We start from the raw sequence: 14,395 nt of genomic DNA on the forward strand, positions 1-14,395 counted from the left end.
CAAATAGTATTGAGAAATGTGGTTTCAATACTGGAAATCTTTGTGATAACCTTAAAATATATTTTCATATTTATTTATAAATTTTAATGCTTCAAAAATATTGTAAATCGACAGGTCTATAAAAACTTGGAAATCTTGAAAAATGACGGTCCAAAAATATGTTACAAAATACACTATTCTAAAACTTGAAATCCATTTTTTTTCTCATGTCTATGCATTTTGATGTCGAGATGATCAATTTAAAGATATTTGGGCATCAAAACAACATCTTCTAGTGAAATTTCTTAAGTAGGCTCAAATTTGATTGTTTAGGGCCTCGGCTCTATATAAACTTTTGGCTTTATGTAATTTTCTCAAAAAATAATTTAAGGGTGAGGTTTGTATAGAGCCTCCCGTCAAATAGTGTTGAGAAATGCGGTTTTAATATTGGAAATTTTGCGATAGCCTTAAAATATATTTTTATATTTATTTATAAAGTTTAAATGTTTAAAAATAGCATAGATTGACAGATCTATGAAAACTTGAAAATCTTGAAAATTGACAGTCAAAAAATGTGTTACAAAATATAGTATTTCCAAAACTTGAAATCGAGTTTTTTCTCATGTTCATGCATATCGATGTCGAGATGATCGATTTGAAGATATTTGAGCATCAAAACAACCTCTTTTAGTGAAATTTTTGATGTAGGCTCAAATTTGATGGTTAGAGCCTCAGCTCTATATAAACTTTTTTCATAATTTAAAGCTCTGAAAATGATAGTTTCAGCAAAATGGGACCTCATATCCACCGTCCATGTCAAGAACGGAGCGCAGAGGTCCCCGCACCATGGAAATCGTACGAAAGGTGCGCCATGGTATTCAAATTTCTGAACCAACTCATCCATATATTTTATCTACATCTGACCCTCAGGGGTAGTTTCAAAATATATCACCAAGAGCAGGGCCTTTACGCAATCAATAAAAAAATAGTATCCTTCAGCCAATCCCTTCTCCCTTCACGATTCGAACCAATCTCAATAAAAAGCCACATGCCCTTCCGGACAAAAATCACATTAAAAAATGGGTATGGTTTATATAGGCAATGATATCATGCACTCGTATCTCATTACGATGCAACCTATTTTTAAAAAAATCATGCTTGCGGTATTTGTATGATTTAAAATTTTGAACATACACTCTTTTCATCTCAATAATCAATTAGAAAAAAAAATTCAATTTGAATTTTTAGATATCATAAAAATGAATTCACCTCCAACAACGAATCTAGACCATTCATTTGGTGAAGTTCAAGATCTTATCCTTTACAAACTCAAAATCATTTTTTTCTTTTTTAACATTGTTCATCTAACGATAATAAAACCATCTAAAAAATTTGGAAAAGAAAAAATACCTCTAAAGGCTAGATCTAAGCATCTTATCAAAATGAACGGCCTATGTTATTTGAGCTAAAAAAATACTTTCTAGATTAGATTTTCAAATTTTTTTTTTTTTTGTGATTGTTCAATAGAATGAAAAGAGTGTATATTTTAAATTTTGGATCAAACAAATAGACCTAACAATGTTTTTTAATATGGTTGCATGATCATTGCCCAGTTTTATATAGAGCCGAGGGTGTGGTTTATATAGAGGCGAGGCTCTAAACAATCAAAGTAATTCCTACCTTCAAATAGTGGTGAGACATGTGGTTTCAATATTAGAAATTTTTGTGATAGTTTTAAAATATATTTTCATCTTTAATTATAAAATTTAAAGCTTCAAAAATAATATAAATCGAGTTCATCTATGAAAACTTTAAAATTTTAAATGAGTTTAGATTCTGCACCAATGTTTATGGTTTCTCTCACCTAGAAAATTATAGGTGCGGTGAGAAAGCAGGGCCTTAGAGTAGGGGGCAATGGGCCGGCCTGCCTTAGCCTTGGTCTGGCCCCAGGCTTGTCTGACCCGAGCTAATAATAAATGAAGAAACATAAGCATAGAAAGAGGGCTGGGCAGGACCAGGCCGTCTTTAGTATTTCTTGGAGCCGGGCCGGTCTAGACTCTTGGACCCATTGCCAGCCTTAAATTCACGAGCAAATGCCGCCATGGTGCAATTATAAGAAGAGCTAGTGTTTTATGGCACACTCGCCCGCTGACACACAAGCGTTAATAGATGAACCTCAAATTTTTTAAAAAGAAATTTATTAAAATTTTATTTTATTTATTATTTTTTATGATACCTCAAATTTTTTTTTAAAAAAATTACATTAAAATTTTATTTTATTTTGGTTTTTGCATTCACAATTATAATTGTAATGTAGATCATGGATCTATACAAGATCCAAGATCCATATAAAAAAAAAAGTGCAGCTTGTATAGTGTCAAGGCTTTAAACAATCAAAATAGAGCCCACCTTAAAATAGTGTCGAGAAATGTGGTTTCAATATTAGAAATCTTTGACTAACTTTAAAAATATATTTTTATCATTAATTATAAAAGCTAAAGCTTAAAAAATAGTGTAGATCGAGCATATCTATGAAAACTTCAATAACTTAAAAATTGACAGTCCAAAACTTGAAATTTTTTTTTTCTTGTGTCCATGCATCTTGATGTCGAGATGATCAATTTAAAGATATTTGGGCATCAAAACAACCTCTTCAAGTGAAATTTTTGAGGCAGGTTCTAATTTGATTGTTTAGATCCTAAGCTCTATATAGACTTTTCCCTATAAAAAAAAAAAAGAAAAAATTTCGTATAAAACCTTAATTTCTCATTTTTCATAGTAGACCTTCTTTCCGTTTTAATTTCCTTAAAGGTTTCACTCTACCCGGCATCTCTTATGTCTTTTCTTTTTTTATTGACTTTGACCATAAAAGTTAGCCTCAATAAATCTTTTTATACTATTTCATTCCAAACATTTTTTGAACCATTTTTTTCTTTTTACACACACTAAAAAAACATTGAATTGAAATGGCATAAAAAGATTTGTTGGGGCTAATTTTTATGATTAAAATTCAACAAAAGAAGAAGATAAGAGATGATGGGGTATAGTAAAATCTTTAGAGATTTTTTTATGTCTTTTAAAAGAAAAATAAAAAAAAAATCTATCATGAAATAATATGAAAAATTAGGGATCTATACAATATTTTTTCAAAAAATATTAGAGGGAATCCACACGAGAATAGTATGGATCCCGGACTCATAAAACCCCGGTTCTTGTAAGAATTACTGGCGACTACAGCGTTCCGTTGGCCACAAAACCGTGGATAACACGGAAATTGTGGCGATGCGTGTCCAAACTCGACTGGCCGTCTCTCCCAAACTTTCTCTCTCTAAAACTCAGCATTGTCTCATACATGAACCCAGATCTGACCCACATGCCCCATTTCCACCTCTCCTCCTCCGAACCCTCTGCGTATTTAAATGGTTCACTCTTTCTACAATGCAATCGTAGCCCAAAAATTTAATGGCCATGGCCACGGCCACAGTTCGTCACTCGGAGGATATAGAATACGCCCAATTGCCAGAAAATGACCGGCTTCAGGCCACCGGAAAAAAATCCCGGCGTCTTTGGCCTTTCCTTGCCGCTTTCTCAGTGCTTTTAGTTGTTGGGTTTATTGTTGTTTCTAGAGAGGACGCAGGCAAGGAGTCGCTGGAAAATCAGAGGCAAGAAACTTCCAGACAAGTGGGGTCACCGGAAGTTGTCCGGCCGATTTCTAGGGGTAAATCCGCCGGAGTTTCAGAGAAAGCGGTGATTTTGGGTTATGGGGTGTCTCCATACCCTTGGACCAACGCCATGCTTGCTTGGCAAGTGACTAGTTACCATTTCCAACCCGAAAGGAACTGGATGAATGGTAACTACCTAGTTCTTTCCTGTTTTTATTTCCTTTCTCTTTTCTTCTTTAGAATCTTATTTTCTCTATTTTAGATTTTGATTCGTGTTTGTTTCTCTTTGCTTTATACTTTCCTCCCATCTAATGCTTTCTGGATTCTCTTTGCCTTTTCTTTCTCAGTGTGTCCTTCATTGTTTTTTTGTTCTGCCTTTTTCTTATCTTTATTTTCTTTCTTGTTGCTTCTTATATTTATGGATGATGACTGGAATACGCATGCGGGTTGATCATTTCCAGATCCAAATGGTATGTTCGAATTCTTCCTCTTTTTGTTTCCTCGAATTATTTTGTGGACTGTATTTTGAATCCAGAGCTCAATTCTAGTACTCTTTTTTGTGATCAATAGTCTTAGTTTCGGCTCATTATTCATGAAAAGTAAACCATTGAACCAGTCAAAAGATATTTTATTCCCTCAGGCTCAGGTAAAATTTCACCTCCCTCAGGTAAAATTTCACCTCGAATGAATCTTAGGAACCAAATTTTGGGATGGAAAAAGTTTATATAAGGATGCTATCTTATAATGTATAACTACGGATGCCCCTCAAAAATCCATCCGAACAGGTAGGTTTGAGGTTGGAAAACCCTTTGTTTGATCATCCGAGATGTATGATTAAAAAAAATAAAAAAGATTTGAAGTCTCAGCATTTTACCGCATATTATCTACACCCTTCATTTTCAAGATTTTGATATGTTTGTATATGTATATCCTCCTACACCCATTTGAGTAAGACCTAAAAGGATCATCATCAATTTGACATATATCTCTAGAAAAAGTATTACATGAGGGGGGGGTCTCGCGCTATCATTACTCTTTTTAAATTTTAAATTTTATAATTAGATTTAAAAATAGATTTGAGCTAATCATAATAACATTTTATATCAAAATTATATACCATGGTAAAATTTGAAGGTGCACTTTACTTTTACTCCTACGGCACCCTTTTAGGATAGAACATCTATAACTCATGGATTAATTTCAATAATTAAAGTTTTTCATTGAAAGTTTTAAATCGTACACTATGCACTTTGAAAAAAATAATGTCTCGAAATTCAATGGAGACCCACCAATTTGTGGATGGTAAAATCAAAGTATCAGAAAACTCAAATTTTAATTTTTTTTTGTTGGAATAATTATCTAGTAATTCTTGTGGTTCCCAAAATTTTAAATCAGGTCTTTGAAGAGAAATAAACTATGCTCCCGAGGGAGTATAGTATACAATCCCTTTCAACAAAGAGGACAAAAACATGAACTTTACGGTTTTTCTGTACACGTGCCCAACGACCCCATGGGCAGTCGAAATTAGAGGCCAATGTTCGTTTGGTGGAAGTACAGATCATCTGGACCGTCCATTCTTGCGAATGACAGCCATGCTGTCCACGCTGGGTTTAATAATGTGGTTTCATATGGTGAATCCCTAAAATATTAGATCATAAGTTAATCTGCACGTGTACATATGAGTGACTCATAAAAACCCATCCTTATTGAAGATCTAGGTGTAGTTTCTCATTTTTAAGACATTTCTTGTAATGACCTCCCAGGACTTTTCGGCGTATAATGTTTAGAAAGTTTGCCAACATTTTTGGCACCACGTGGTGGGGATTTCATAAGGCTATAGGGCTTAGAACTAATTTTATTTTTAATTTTTTTTATTTAAATAAAATATTGATTTAAATTATAGGGTATGGGTTTATATTTACAAGGAGAACTAAATAACAATGAGTAAAAAATAAGTTAAATAAAAATAATAAAATACCCCTAAATTTATTTTGACCAATATTTCTTAATCAAATTATTATTATTATTATTTTATTTAATTCTACTTGTAAAAATCAGGCTAAAACCCAAATTTTATATTAATGTCATTTTTAAATAAAAATAAAAATAAAAATAAAAAATATGTCTAGCCCTTGAGGATGGTTCAATCTGAACCATCAATCTGAACCACTACATGTGGACGAAATATCAAACCTTTAAATTGCATAGGCCCGCTAAATTGTGTTGGCAACGGGCCTACCTGTGGCTGGCAATGCGCTGACGACCCGGTGCCCCCTAAAAGGCATTTGCCCCGCCCTCTTTGTTCCATTGAGATTTCAGAAGCTGTTATTGTGGTATATTTTTCTTTAAAGGAAAAAGTTTATATAATGTTGCGGCCTTAAAATGTAGAACTACGGATGCATATAAAAAATCTATCGGAAAATGTTGTTTTGATGTTGAAAATCACTCTAATTGATCATCTCGACATCGAGATATATGACTATGAAAAATGAAAAGAATTTTGAGTACTAAAAACAGTGCATCTTACAACATTTTATCTAGACCGTCCAATTTCAAGATTTCCATATGTTTATAGATCTACTTGATTTTAACCATGTTTTGAGTTTAATTTTACAATTAGATATGAAAATAGATTATGAGATAATCCTAAGAATATTTTACATCAAAATTATATGTTATAATAAAATTTGGAGGTACACTTTAATTGGATTGTTTGAGGTTGCAATCCAATGGAAACCACACCCTTCTTTAAATCACTATTGTCTGCTTGTACAGCTAGTTGGCATACTTTGCCAAAATTTTAAAACGCTGATCTAGATCCTGAATATGTGGGAGCCGGAACCCTATTTTTAATTAAAACGGGAACCGGTCCAATTTTGATAGACTCACCCAGCCATCTAATTCGGTAGAAACACCTAGTTACTACCCATTTTATTTTTATTTTTTATTTTATTGTTTTGAAATTTAAATTTTTTTAATTATTTTTGGGACCAATTCCCATATTGGAGAATCTGTCCGAGGATAGAGGATCTGGATCAGTCCCTCTTCCATTTTGTTTTCAGAAACTGGTGTCCTTAAAAAGCTAGTGTTCGCGCCTATTATTAACTTGGGTGACAACACATGATCTTCCCCATCGTCCGATTGTGGCCCCTAATACTTTTGTGAAATTGAGTCTAGGGCTTTCTTATAAAGTTTGCCTAGAAAAATTTGATCTTCCTAGTCTACTTACAATATTTCATTATGTTTACAATGATATCAAAGGAAAAAATTCATTTTGATTCCTAGAAATTATGGCCTCTGCCTCATATATGTAACCTGCCCCTAAAACGGTATCCTAGAGCTGGTTGGTATACCACTTTATATTTTTGAAGGGGAATATAAAAATCATTGGCAGAAATTATGGCCGCCTTCATTTTTATTGTGAACTTGGTTTTAGGGCTCTTTAACCACAACATACCTTTACCAGTATTGCCTGGTTTTAACAATGCCAGCAAAGGTAAAATATATTGTGCTTCCCACCAGAATTCCCCTTAAAGACAATCCACACTCGACCATTGTTTGCGAAGAATCTACAAACTGGAGATAAATCTATGATCGCGTCACAAGGGTCTATCACCATCTAATCATGGATGGATGCTGATGGAGGTAGAGTGGACTGACACTTTTGGTCATTGGTTGCATAGGGAGGGAGAGTGGGACCTCTTGTGGCTCAGGTCTTACTCTCCATCGCCACCTATCCATTGATTGGATGTTGATAAAGACATTTGGGCCATAGAATCTCATTTTTCTGTTGCATGAATCATAGCCATGTTTGAAAACAAAGACTCAAATTGGGACTTACTCTGCTGTGGAGGACGATTCCGAGTTTAGAGCTCAGCTGAGCAAGACTTGCCAACTCTTCTGCACATCAATAACATATAAGATTTTTGGATTTTTTGAGTTAGTCATCCAAACCCGGCAATCTACCAGGTTAAGTGACTCATTGAGTCCGAGTCAGCAGTATTTTAATTACCGATTCATTGCAACCATAGCATACTTCTCTTAAATTATGCGGTGGCCATTCAACTGCAAGGCATTTACTTTCTATTTAAGAAAAATCCCACCAAAATAAGCATAAATCACGAATTAAGGAAAAAAAAGATCCACATGGCTCTTGTTTAGGAGATATTTTCGAGTTTCCATGCTTTGGAGGTAACAGATAGTAGCATCATAATATTGGAACCTAGAACTATCAACGATCTTGATTGCATTAAGATATTGCAGGGCCTTTGTACTACAAGGGATGGTACCATTTGTTCTACCAATACAACCCAGACTCTGCAGTTTGGGGCAACATCACATGGGGACACACGGTGTCCAAAGACCTTATCCACTGGCTTTACCTTGACCTAGCCATGGTTCGCGACCAATGGTACGACATCAATGGTGTCTGGACTGGCTCTGCAACACTCCTCCCCACTGGAGAAATCATCATGCTCTACACTGGCTCCACCAATGAGTCTGTCCAAGTCCAGAACCTCGCCATTCCGGCAGACCCCTCCGACCCACTCCTCAAAGACTGGGTCAAGTATTCAGGAAATCCCGTACTTACCCCTCCCCAAGAAATCTTACCCAAGGACTTCAGAGACCCTACTACTGCTTGGCTCGGGAGTGACGGCTTATGGAGACTCATTATTGGTTCGAAGATCAATAAAACTGGCATTTCGCTTGTGTATAAGACTAGTGACTTTGTGAATTACAAACTAGTGGAGGGTGTTCTGCATGCAGTTCCTGGTACTGGGATGTGGGAGTGCGTTGATTTCTACCCAGTTTCCCTGACAGAGAATGTGGGGCTTGACACGTCGGTGAATGGACCAGGCGTGAAGCACGTATTGAAGGCTAGCCTTGATGATAATAAGCATGATTACTATGCAATTGGGGTTTATGATGAGGCGACTGAGACATGGCTGCCTGATGATCCGGTGAATGATGTCGGGATTGGATTGAGGTATGATTATGGGAAGTTTTATGCTTCAAAGACATTTTATGACCAAGTGAAGCAGAGGAGGATATTGTGGGGCTGGATTGGGGAGACAGATAGTGAGCAGGCTGATATCCAGAAGGGATGGGCCTCACTTCAGGTGTGTGCATGTTTTTGTGTTTTCTTTTTATTTTTGAATAGGAATTTTTGAAAGAATCTTCATGGATGGTTTCAACTCATATTAATTGAATAGTTGTTTGGTGTTCCACAAATACATACATGAATAGCCAAATTGTGCATTTATCTATGAAACTGTAACATTTATATTTTTAAGGCTCTGAAATATAAGAATATCCTGATTCTTCTTGGGATGTTAATCCATGGGGGTCTCCCAGCTCACTTATCCAACAGTGGGCATGGGTCCTCACCTTAGAACAACGGTCAGGTTCACCACTACAATATTCCTAGAATGGCAAAACTTATTGCACAACCTCATGTTTGTTAGCATCATAAGCTGATGGTATGTTTCCATAAAAAACAGACCATCCCCCGTGTGGTAACATATGATACAAAGAGTGGGACCAATTTGGTTCAATGGCCAATCGAGGAGGTCGAGAGCTTGAGAACAAGCAATGTGTCATTAGACAACATTAAGGTCGATCCAGGATCCGTTGTACATGTGGATATCAATGGTGCCCAGGTTTTCCTCTCTCTTCCTCTCTTAGTAAATCTTATTTATCCATTTTTTGTTTGGTTGGACTCTAAAATACATACGCTTCTACTGAATCTTGGAATCTTGCCACTCTAACTGCAAATATACATACAGTTGGATGTGAACGCGGTGTTTGAGGTGTCAAAAGAGGCCATCAAGAATACAGAGGCAGATGTTTTGTACAACTGTAGCACTAGTGGTGGAGCGGCAGGGCGTGGCGTGTTAGGGCCTTTCGGTCTCTTAGTCCTGGCTGAAGAGAGCCTCAGTGAACAAACAGCTGTTTACTTTTACATTGCAAAAGGAGTAGATGGCAACCTGCAAACTTTCTTTTGTCATGATGAGACCAGGCAAGAATTCTATCCTCACTTAAAGTCTTTGATATTATAGAATGCACCTTATCTACTTGTAATGAACACATTGATATTGGCTTTTACGAAAGGAAGACCATATGCAGCTGCAGTCCAGTTCTCACTGGAAAGATCAATCTTTCAGCTGGAAACTCTGCAAATTCATTTCATCCACCTTGGCAAAGATGGATCCCTAAAACAAAGTATCTATATATGTGATCATATGAGCCCAACAGCCTAGATTGAATTTGAACCGATCTAATGGTCACGATCTTATTTCGTGTTTGAATTTTAAATTTTTTTTCTACACATCCAAATAACTTCAAATTTTAGGCATCCATTCTTCTCATCAACGCGCACCTAATAAAAATATTTTAAAAATAATTCGAAAAACATAAATTATCCAAAATACCCTTGAAACATTTCAAGGGTATTTTGATCAATCTATTTTTTGTAAATTATTTTTTTGATATTTTTATTAGATTCTTTTATTTTTTAAGAATACATGCTTAAAATTTCAAATTATTTGAATTTGTAGAAAAAATTAATAATCAAATACGAAATGAAGTCGTGACGATCAGATCGGTTCAGATTCAATATGAGCTGTTGGGCTCATATAAACACATATGTTCATATGAACTAGTGGGTTAATCTAAGCATTTTTCATATATATATATATATATATAAGTAATGATACTATGAGACCCTCCTACACCCGTATGAGTAGGACCCTAGGATCATCATTAAATTTTGATACAGATCTCTAGAAACGTTATCAATAAATCCATTCACCCAAGTAACACACCCATGTGATAACTTTTCTAGATACTTGTGTCAAAATTTAATAGTGATCCTTTAGGGTCCTACTCACATGGGTGTAGGAAAGTCTCATAGTGTCATTACTATATATATATATATATATATATATATATATATATATATATATATATATATATATATATAGGAAGATGAAAGGGTGCCCACTAGCTCACTAGAAAAAATGAGCCCAACGGTCAATATTGAATTTGAGCCGATCTCACGATCACGGATGTCTGGTAGTATTTAAATTTTAATTTTTTTTCTACAAATCCAAGACACTTGAAATTTGGAGCTTATGTACATTAAAAATAGGTGAATATTTAAAATATATATATAAAAAAATTTATATGAAATAAATTGTCCAAAATCCCCCCGAAAAGTTTCAGGGGTATTTTGATCAATTTTGTTTTTGTGAATTGTATTTTTATTATGTGCAGCTTGATGAGAAGAATACACGCCTAAATTTCAAGTGATTTGGATTCATAGAAGAAAAATTAAAATTCAAATACTACCGAACATCCGTGATCATCAGATCGGCTCAGATTCAATCTGGACCATTGGGCTCATTTTGTCCTGCGAACTAGTGGGCTCACCCAAGCTTTTTTCATATATATATATATATATATATATAGATATATATCCACCAATTCGATACTTTTTTAGCTAAAATGGTATAATTAGGGGTGGAAATGGATTTGCATGGCATCATTCTATTTTCGAGTGGTAGATCATAGTTTTCAGGCAGGGTTTTGAAGTGTTGGCTGAATTAAGCCTTGCCCTTACCGAAACTTCCTCCTTTCAAAATAACATATTTCAAAATAATATATCCTCTCTAATTAAGAATCTCAACCACCTTCTTTGTTTTTTGGAATACAAAAACATTAACCTCCTTTCTCAAATGTCTAAATCAAAAAGGAACTAAACAGCACGTCTGTGTTTTTGTTTCTTTTTTTTTCACCACTGTTTAAAGACTTTCCAAATCCTATGGACCAATTGCTCCCATTTGACTAGGAAAATCAGACTTTTTACTAGGTGGGCAATTTACTATTTTATTATTTCATAAAATGCAATAAAATCTCCTAGACTCCCTCCCACATTTGGAATGGGTAAAGAGCCTTGTATTATGCAACTAAACTAACACCTTTTTTTTGCATCCAGATCATCAAAGGCAACTGACCTTGTTGAAAGAGTCTATGGAAGCACCGTTCCAGTTCTCTCTGGGGAGAAATTATCCGTTCGCATTTTGGTAAATCTTTTGTCCAACTCATATAAAAAGAGAAATATCATTTATGGGGTTGAAATCAGGAAGGGTTAAATTAATATATATTTTCATTTCACTAAGATATCTCTTTCAAAAAAACTTATTTTTTTTCAAAATGCCATTATTCAAGGTTGCGAATCTTGAATAATTAGAGATATTTCAGTAATATGACTCCAAAAGAGCCTAACCAAATAATGGAAAATACTACACTTTGTTCAGGATTAGAAGTAAGGAAATACATTGTCCAAGGTTCTTAATGAGGAACAATTAGGAGCATTTAGATCATTTGACACATGCTAATCTTTAAGTGCCAAATGACAAAATGTACCCAGTTATTTTTTATTATTAAATCTCAATAGTATATTCCTTTTTTGTAATACAAACAGGGTATTTTTGTGATTCCGATGGGCCCTCTTGGAGGTCAAATTATTGAAATACACCTGGTTGTTCAAACTTCCAAATCCATAATAAGGGCAATTGGGAATTTGTTTAAATTTTTTGAGGAGATATCTAAGTGAACCAAAAATAAAAAAGCGCCCCTCACATGTGAATTGAGATGATTTGACCCCTTCAATGCTTTTTTGGGAAATTTATAGAATTGTCATGTTTTATTTTCAATTTTTAAAAATAGTCATACATTTCATATTTTATATTGGAGTCATATTTCTTAAAGCATATGGTGTATTTTAAGTTTTATCTTTTTTTTTTTTTTTTGAGTATATCAAAGTGAGCTCAAGTTTAACATGTTAATACTGCACATCATCACACACTACAAAAAAAAAAAGTAAAAATAATTTGAAATAAATCTAAATACCAAAATACCTTTGAATATTATAGGGGATTTAAGTTATTTATTATTTTTTAATTATTTTTTATAATATTTTTATAAGTATATGATGGTAAAACCTCAATCTGACGTATAGAGAAAAAGATAAATTAAAATACGCTATACTTTAAAAAAGTGAATATTGAAAGTAGAATATGAAATATATGCGACTATTTTTAAATTTTAAAAATAAAGCAGAAATTTTCTATAAATTTCCTATTTTAAAAAACCAGTTCACAGCATAGTTACAAAAGAGAAAATAATAGTAAAATTAATTGCGAAAGGTAATAACAAAGGAAACAAAGAGGTCTACTACTGCGAGATCATGTAATATAAGAAACTTGTAGGAGCCCATCTTCGCCGTCATTGACATTAACACGAACATAAGGATGATCTTGAATTTTGATAATGTTATGGATCATCTCTGCCGTTCAAATTAGGCCTCTTATGGTGTTGAGGGGTTGGGTTTCATATCAAATAAAAACAGAAGTAATACAAGCAAAAATGGAGAGATGAAATAGCAAAAAAGGGAAAAAAGAAAAAATTTAATTAGAATTTTCATAATTGCCAATCCAGATTGCAATTGGTAAAACCATGCCCATTCCCTTATTGAATGAGGAATCGGCCTGAATTGTCTGGTCTTATCAGAAAACTAGGTAAATCCTTTAAATTTTAATTTTACAATATTCAAAAGTTTTGGACATTAATAAATCGGCCTAATCCATGTTAGGATTAGTACAATGGAGGCTCGATCCGACATCCAATTCCGGCTTTTAAAACCCTCACTACACTTTTGGATAGATGACTCTTTTCAATTATTATTTTTGCATGCTCAGCAAATAGAGAGACACGAGGTACTACGATCATAAATAAGGAACTCGTATGAATTTACGAGAAGAAAATTCTCATTTTTGCTCTAATGATTTTTCTTTGTTTTTTTTAAATACAAGGTGGATCATTCCATAGTGGAGAGCTTTGCACAAGGAGGGAGGACATGCATCACCTCTCGTGTATATCCAACCCGGGCCATATATGGGCCACGCTTATTCTTGTTCAACAATGCCTCTACTTCTGTCACAGTCACCTCCCTCAATATTTGGCAGATGACGTCAGCCCTAATCCATCCATTCGAACAAAGCTCTTGAGACTTCATTTTGTTATACCTATGTCTCCCATTCTTTCTATCGTTCTATTCGAAGTATTATCTCCATCCAAATTTACCGAAATATTCAAAAGAATGGAGGATATAGTCTAATAGAACTCGATTTTTCCTCAGTCTCCATGTTCCAAGAAATCCCTCTACCGGGCGTGTCCAAAATAAAACCCTTATTGTGTAACTTAGCCATTGCAATCAGATGTTGAGAACTTTTTTTCTTTCGATTTTGTAATTTTCTTCTTTCTTTTCTATTTTCCTCGTTTTTTTTATACACCGTTGGTTTTTCCTTGAGTTAAATGGCATTAACCGGCAATAACCGCATGTGGTGCTTGAAAGGACTTGTGTAATCTAGCCGGAGTGTGTATATATATATATATATATATATATATATATATGGGCAAACTTTTTATGCTTTTCCTACATATACTTCTCCTTATCCAACCGTCCATTCTGAATGGAGGGTTAAGATTGCTCCAATCATAATGTCATATCTCTATATTATTTTATTTTTAGTGTTTTACTATAAATTATTTTATCACCAAATTTTGGACGTCTAAACCTCTATTAAACACGCACTAGCGAAAAATATAAAAACAATATTTTCAATAAAATAAAATGATTAAAATACCCTTGAAAGATTCAAGGGTATTTTGGTCCTTGTATTTCATCGAAA

General features: G+C 34.3%; 1 protein-coding gene across 3 annotated transcripts; it reads left to right on the plus strand.

Annotated features, from left to right (window-relative positions):
* Positions 1-3,421: 3,421 nt before the first annotated feature.
* On the plus strand, positions 3,422-13,940 carry LOC18422654 (beta-fructofuranosidase, soluble isoenzyme I). 3 transcript variants are annotated; one of them, XM_011625520.3, is made up of 7 exons: positions 3,422-3,829; positions 4,103-4,111; positions 7,905-8,761; positions 9,143-9,301; positions 9,428-9,660; positions 11,638-11,725; positions 13,517-13,940. In XM_011625520.3, the coding sequence occupies exons 1-7, from the start codon at positions 3,442-3,444 to the stop codon at positions 13,709-13,711; spliced, it is 1,929 nt and encodes a 642-aa protein (XP_011623822.1). In that variant the 5' UTR covers positions 3,422-3,441; the 3' UTR covers positions 13,712-13,940. The 3 variants fall into 3 exon arrangements, with proteins under 3 accessions (XP_011623822.1, XP_088716703.1, XP_088716704.1); XM_088860577.1 differs by lacking the exon at positions 4,103-4,111 and having other exon boundaries at positions 7,896-8,761; XM_088860578.1 differs by lacking the exon at positions 4,103-4,111.
* Positions 13,941-14,395: the final 455 nt, after the last annotated feature.

The sequence above is a fragment of the Amborella trichopoda genome, chromosome 3 (assembly GCF_054954075.1).
Source record: "Amborella trichopoda isolate Santa Cruz 75 chromosome 3, AtrichopodaSantaCruz75HAP2 v2.0, whole genome shotgun sequence".
Classification (NCBI taxonomy): Eukaryota; Viridiplantae; Streptophyta; class Magnoliopsida; order Amborellales; family Amborellaceae; genus Amborella; species Amborella trichopoda.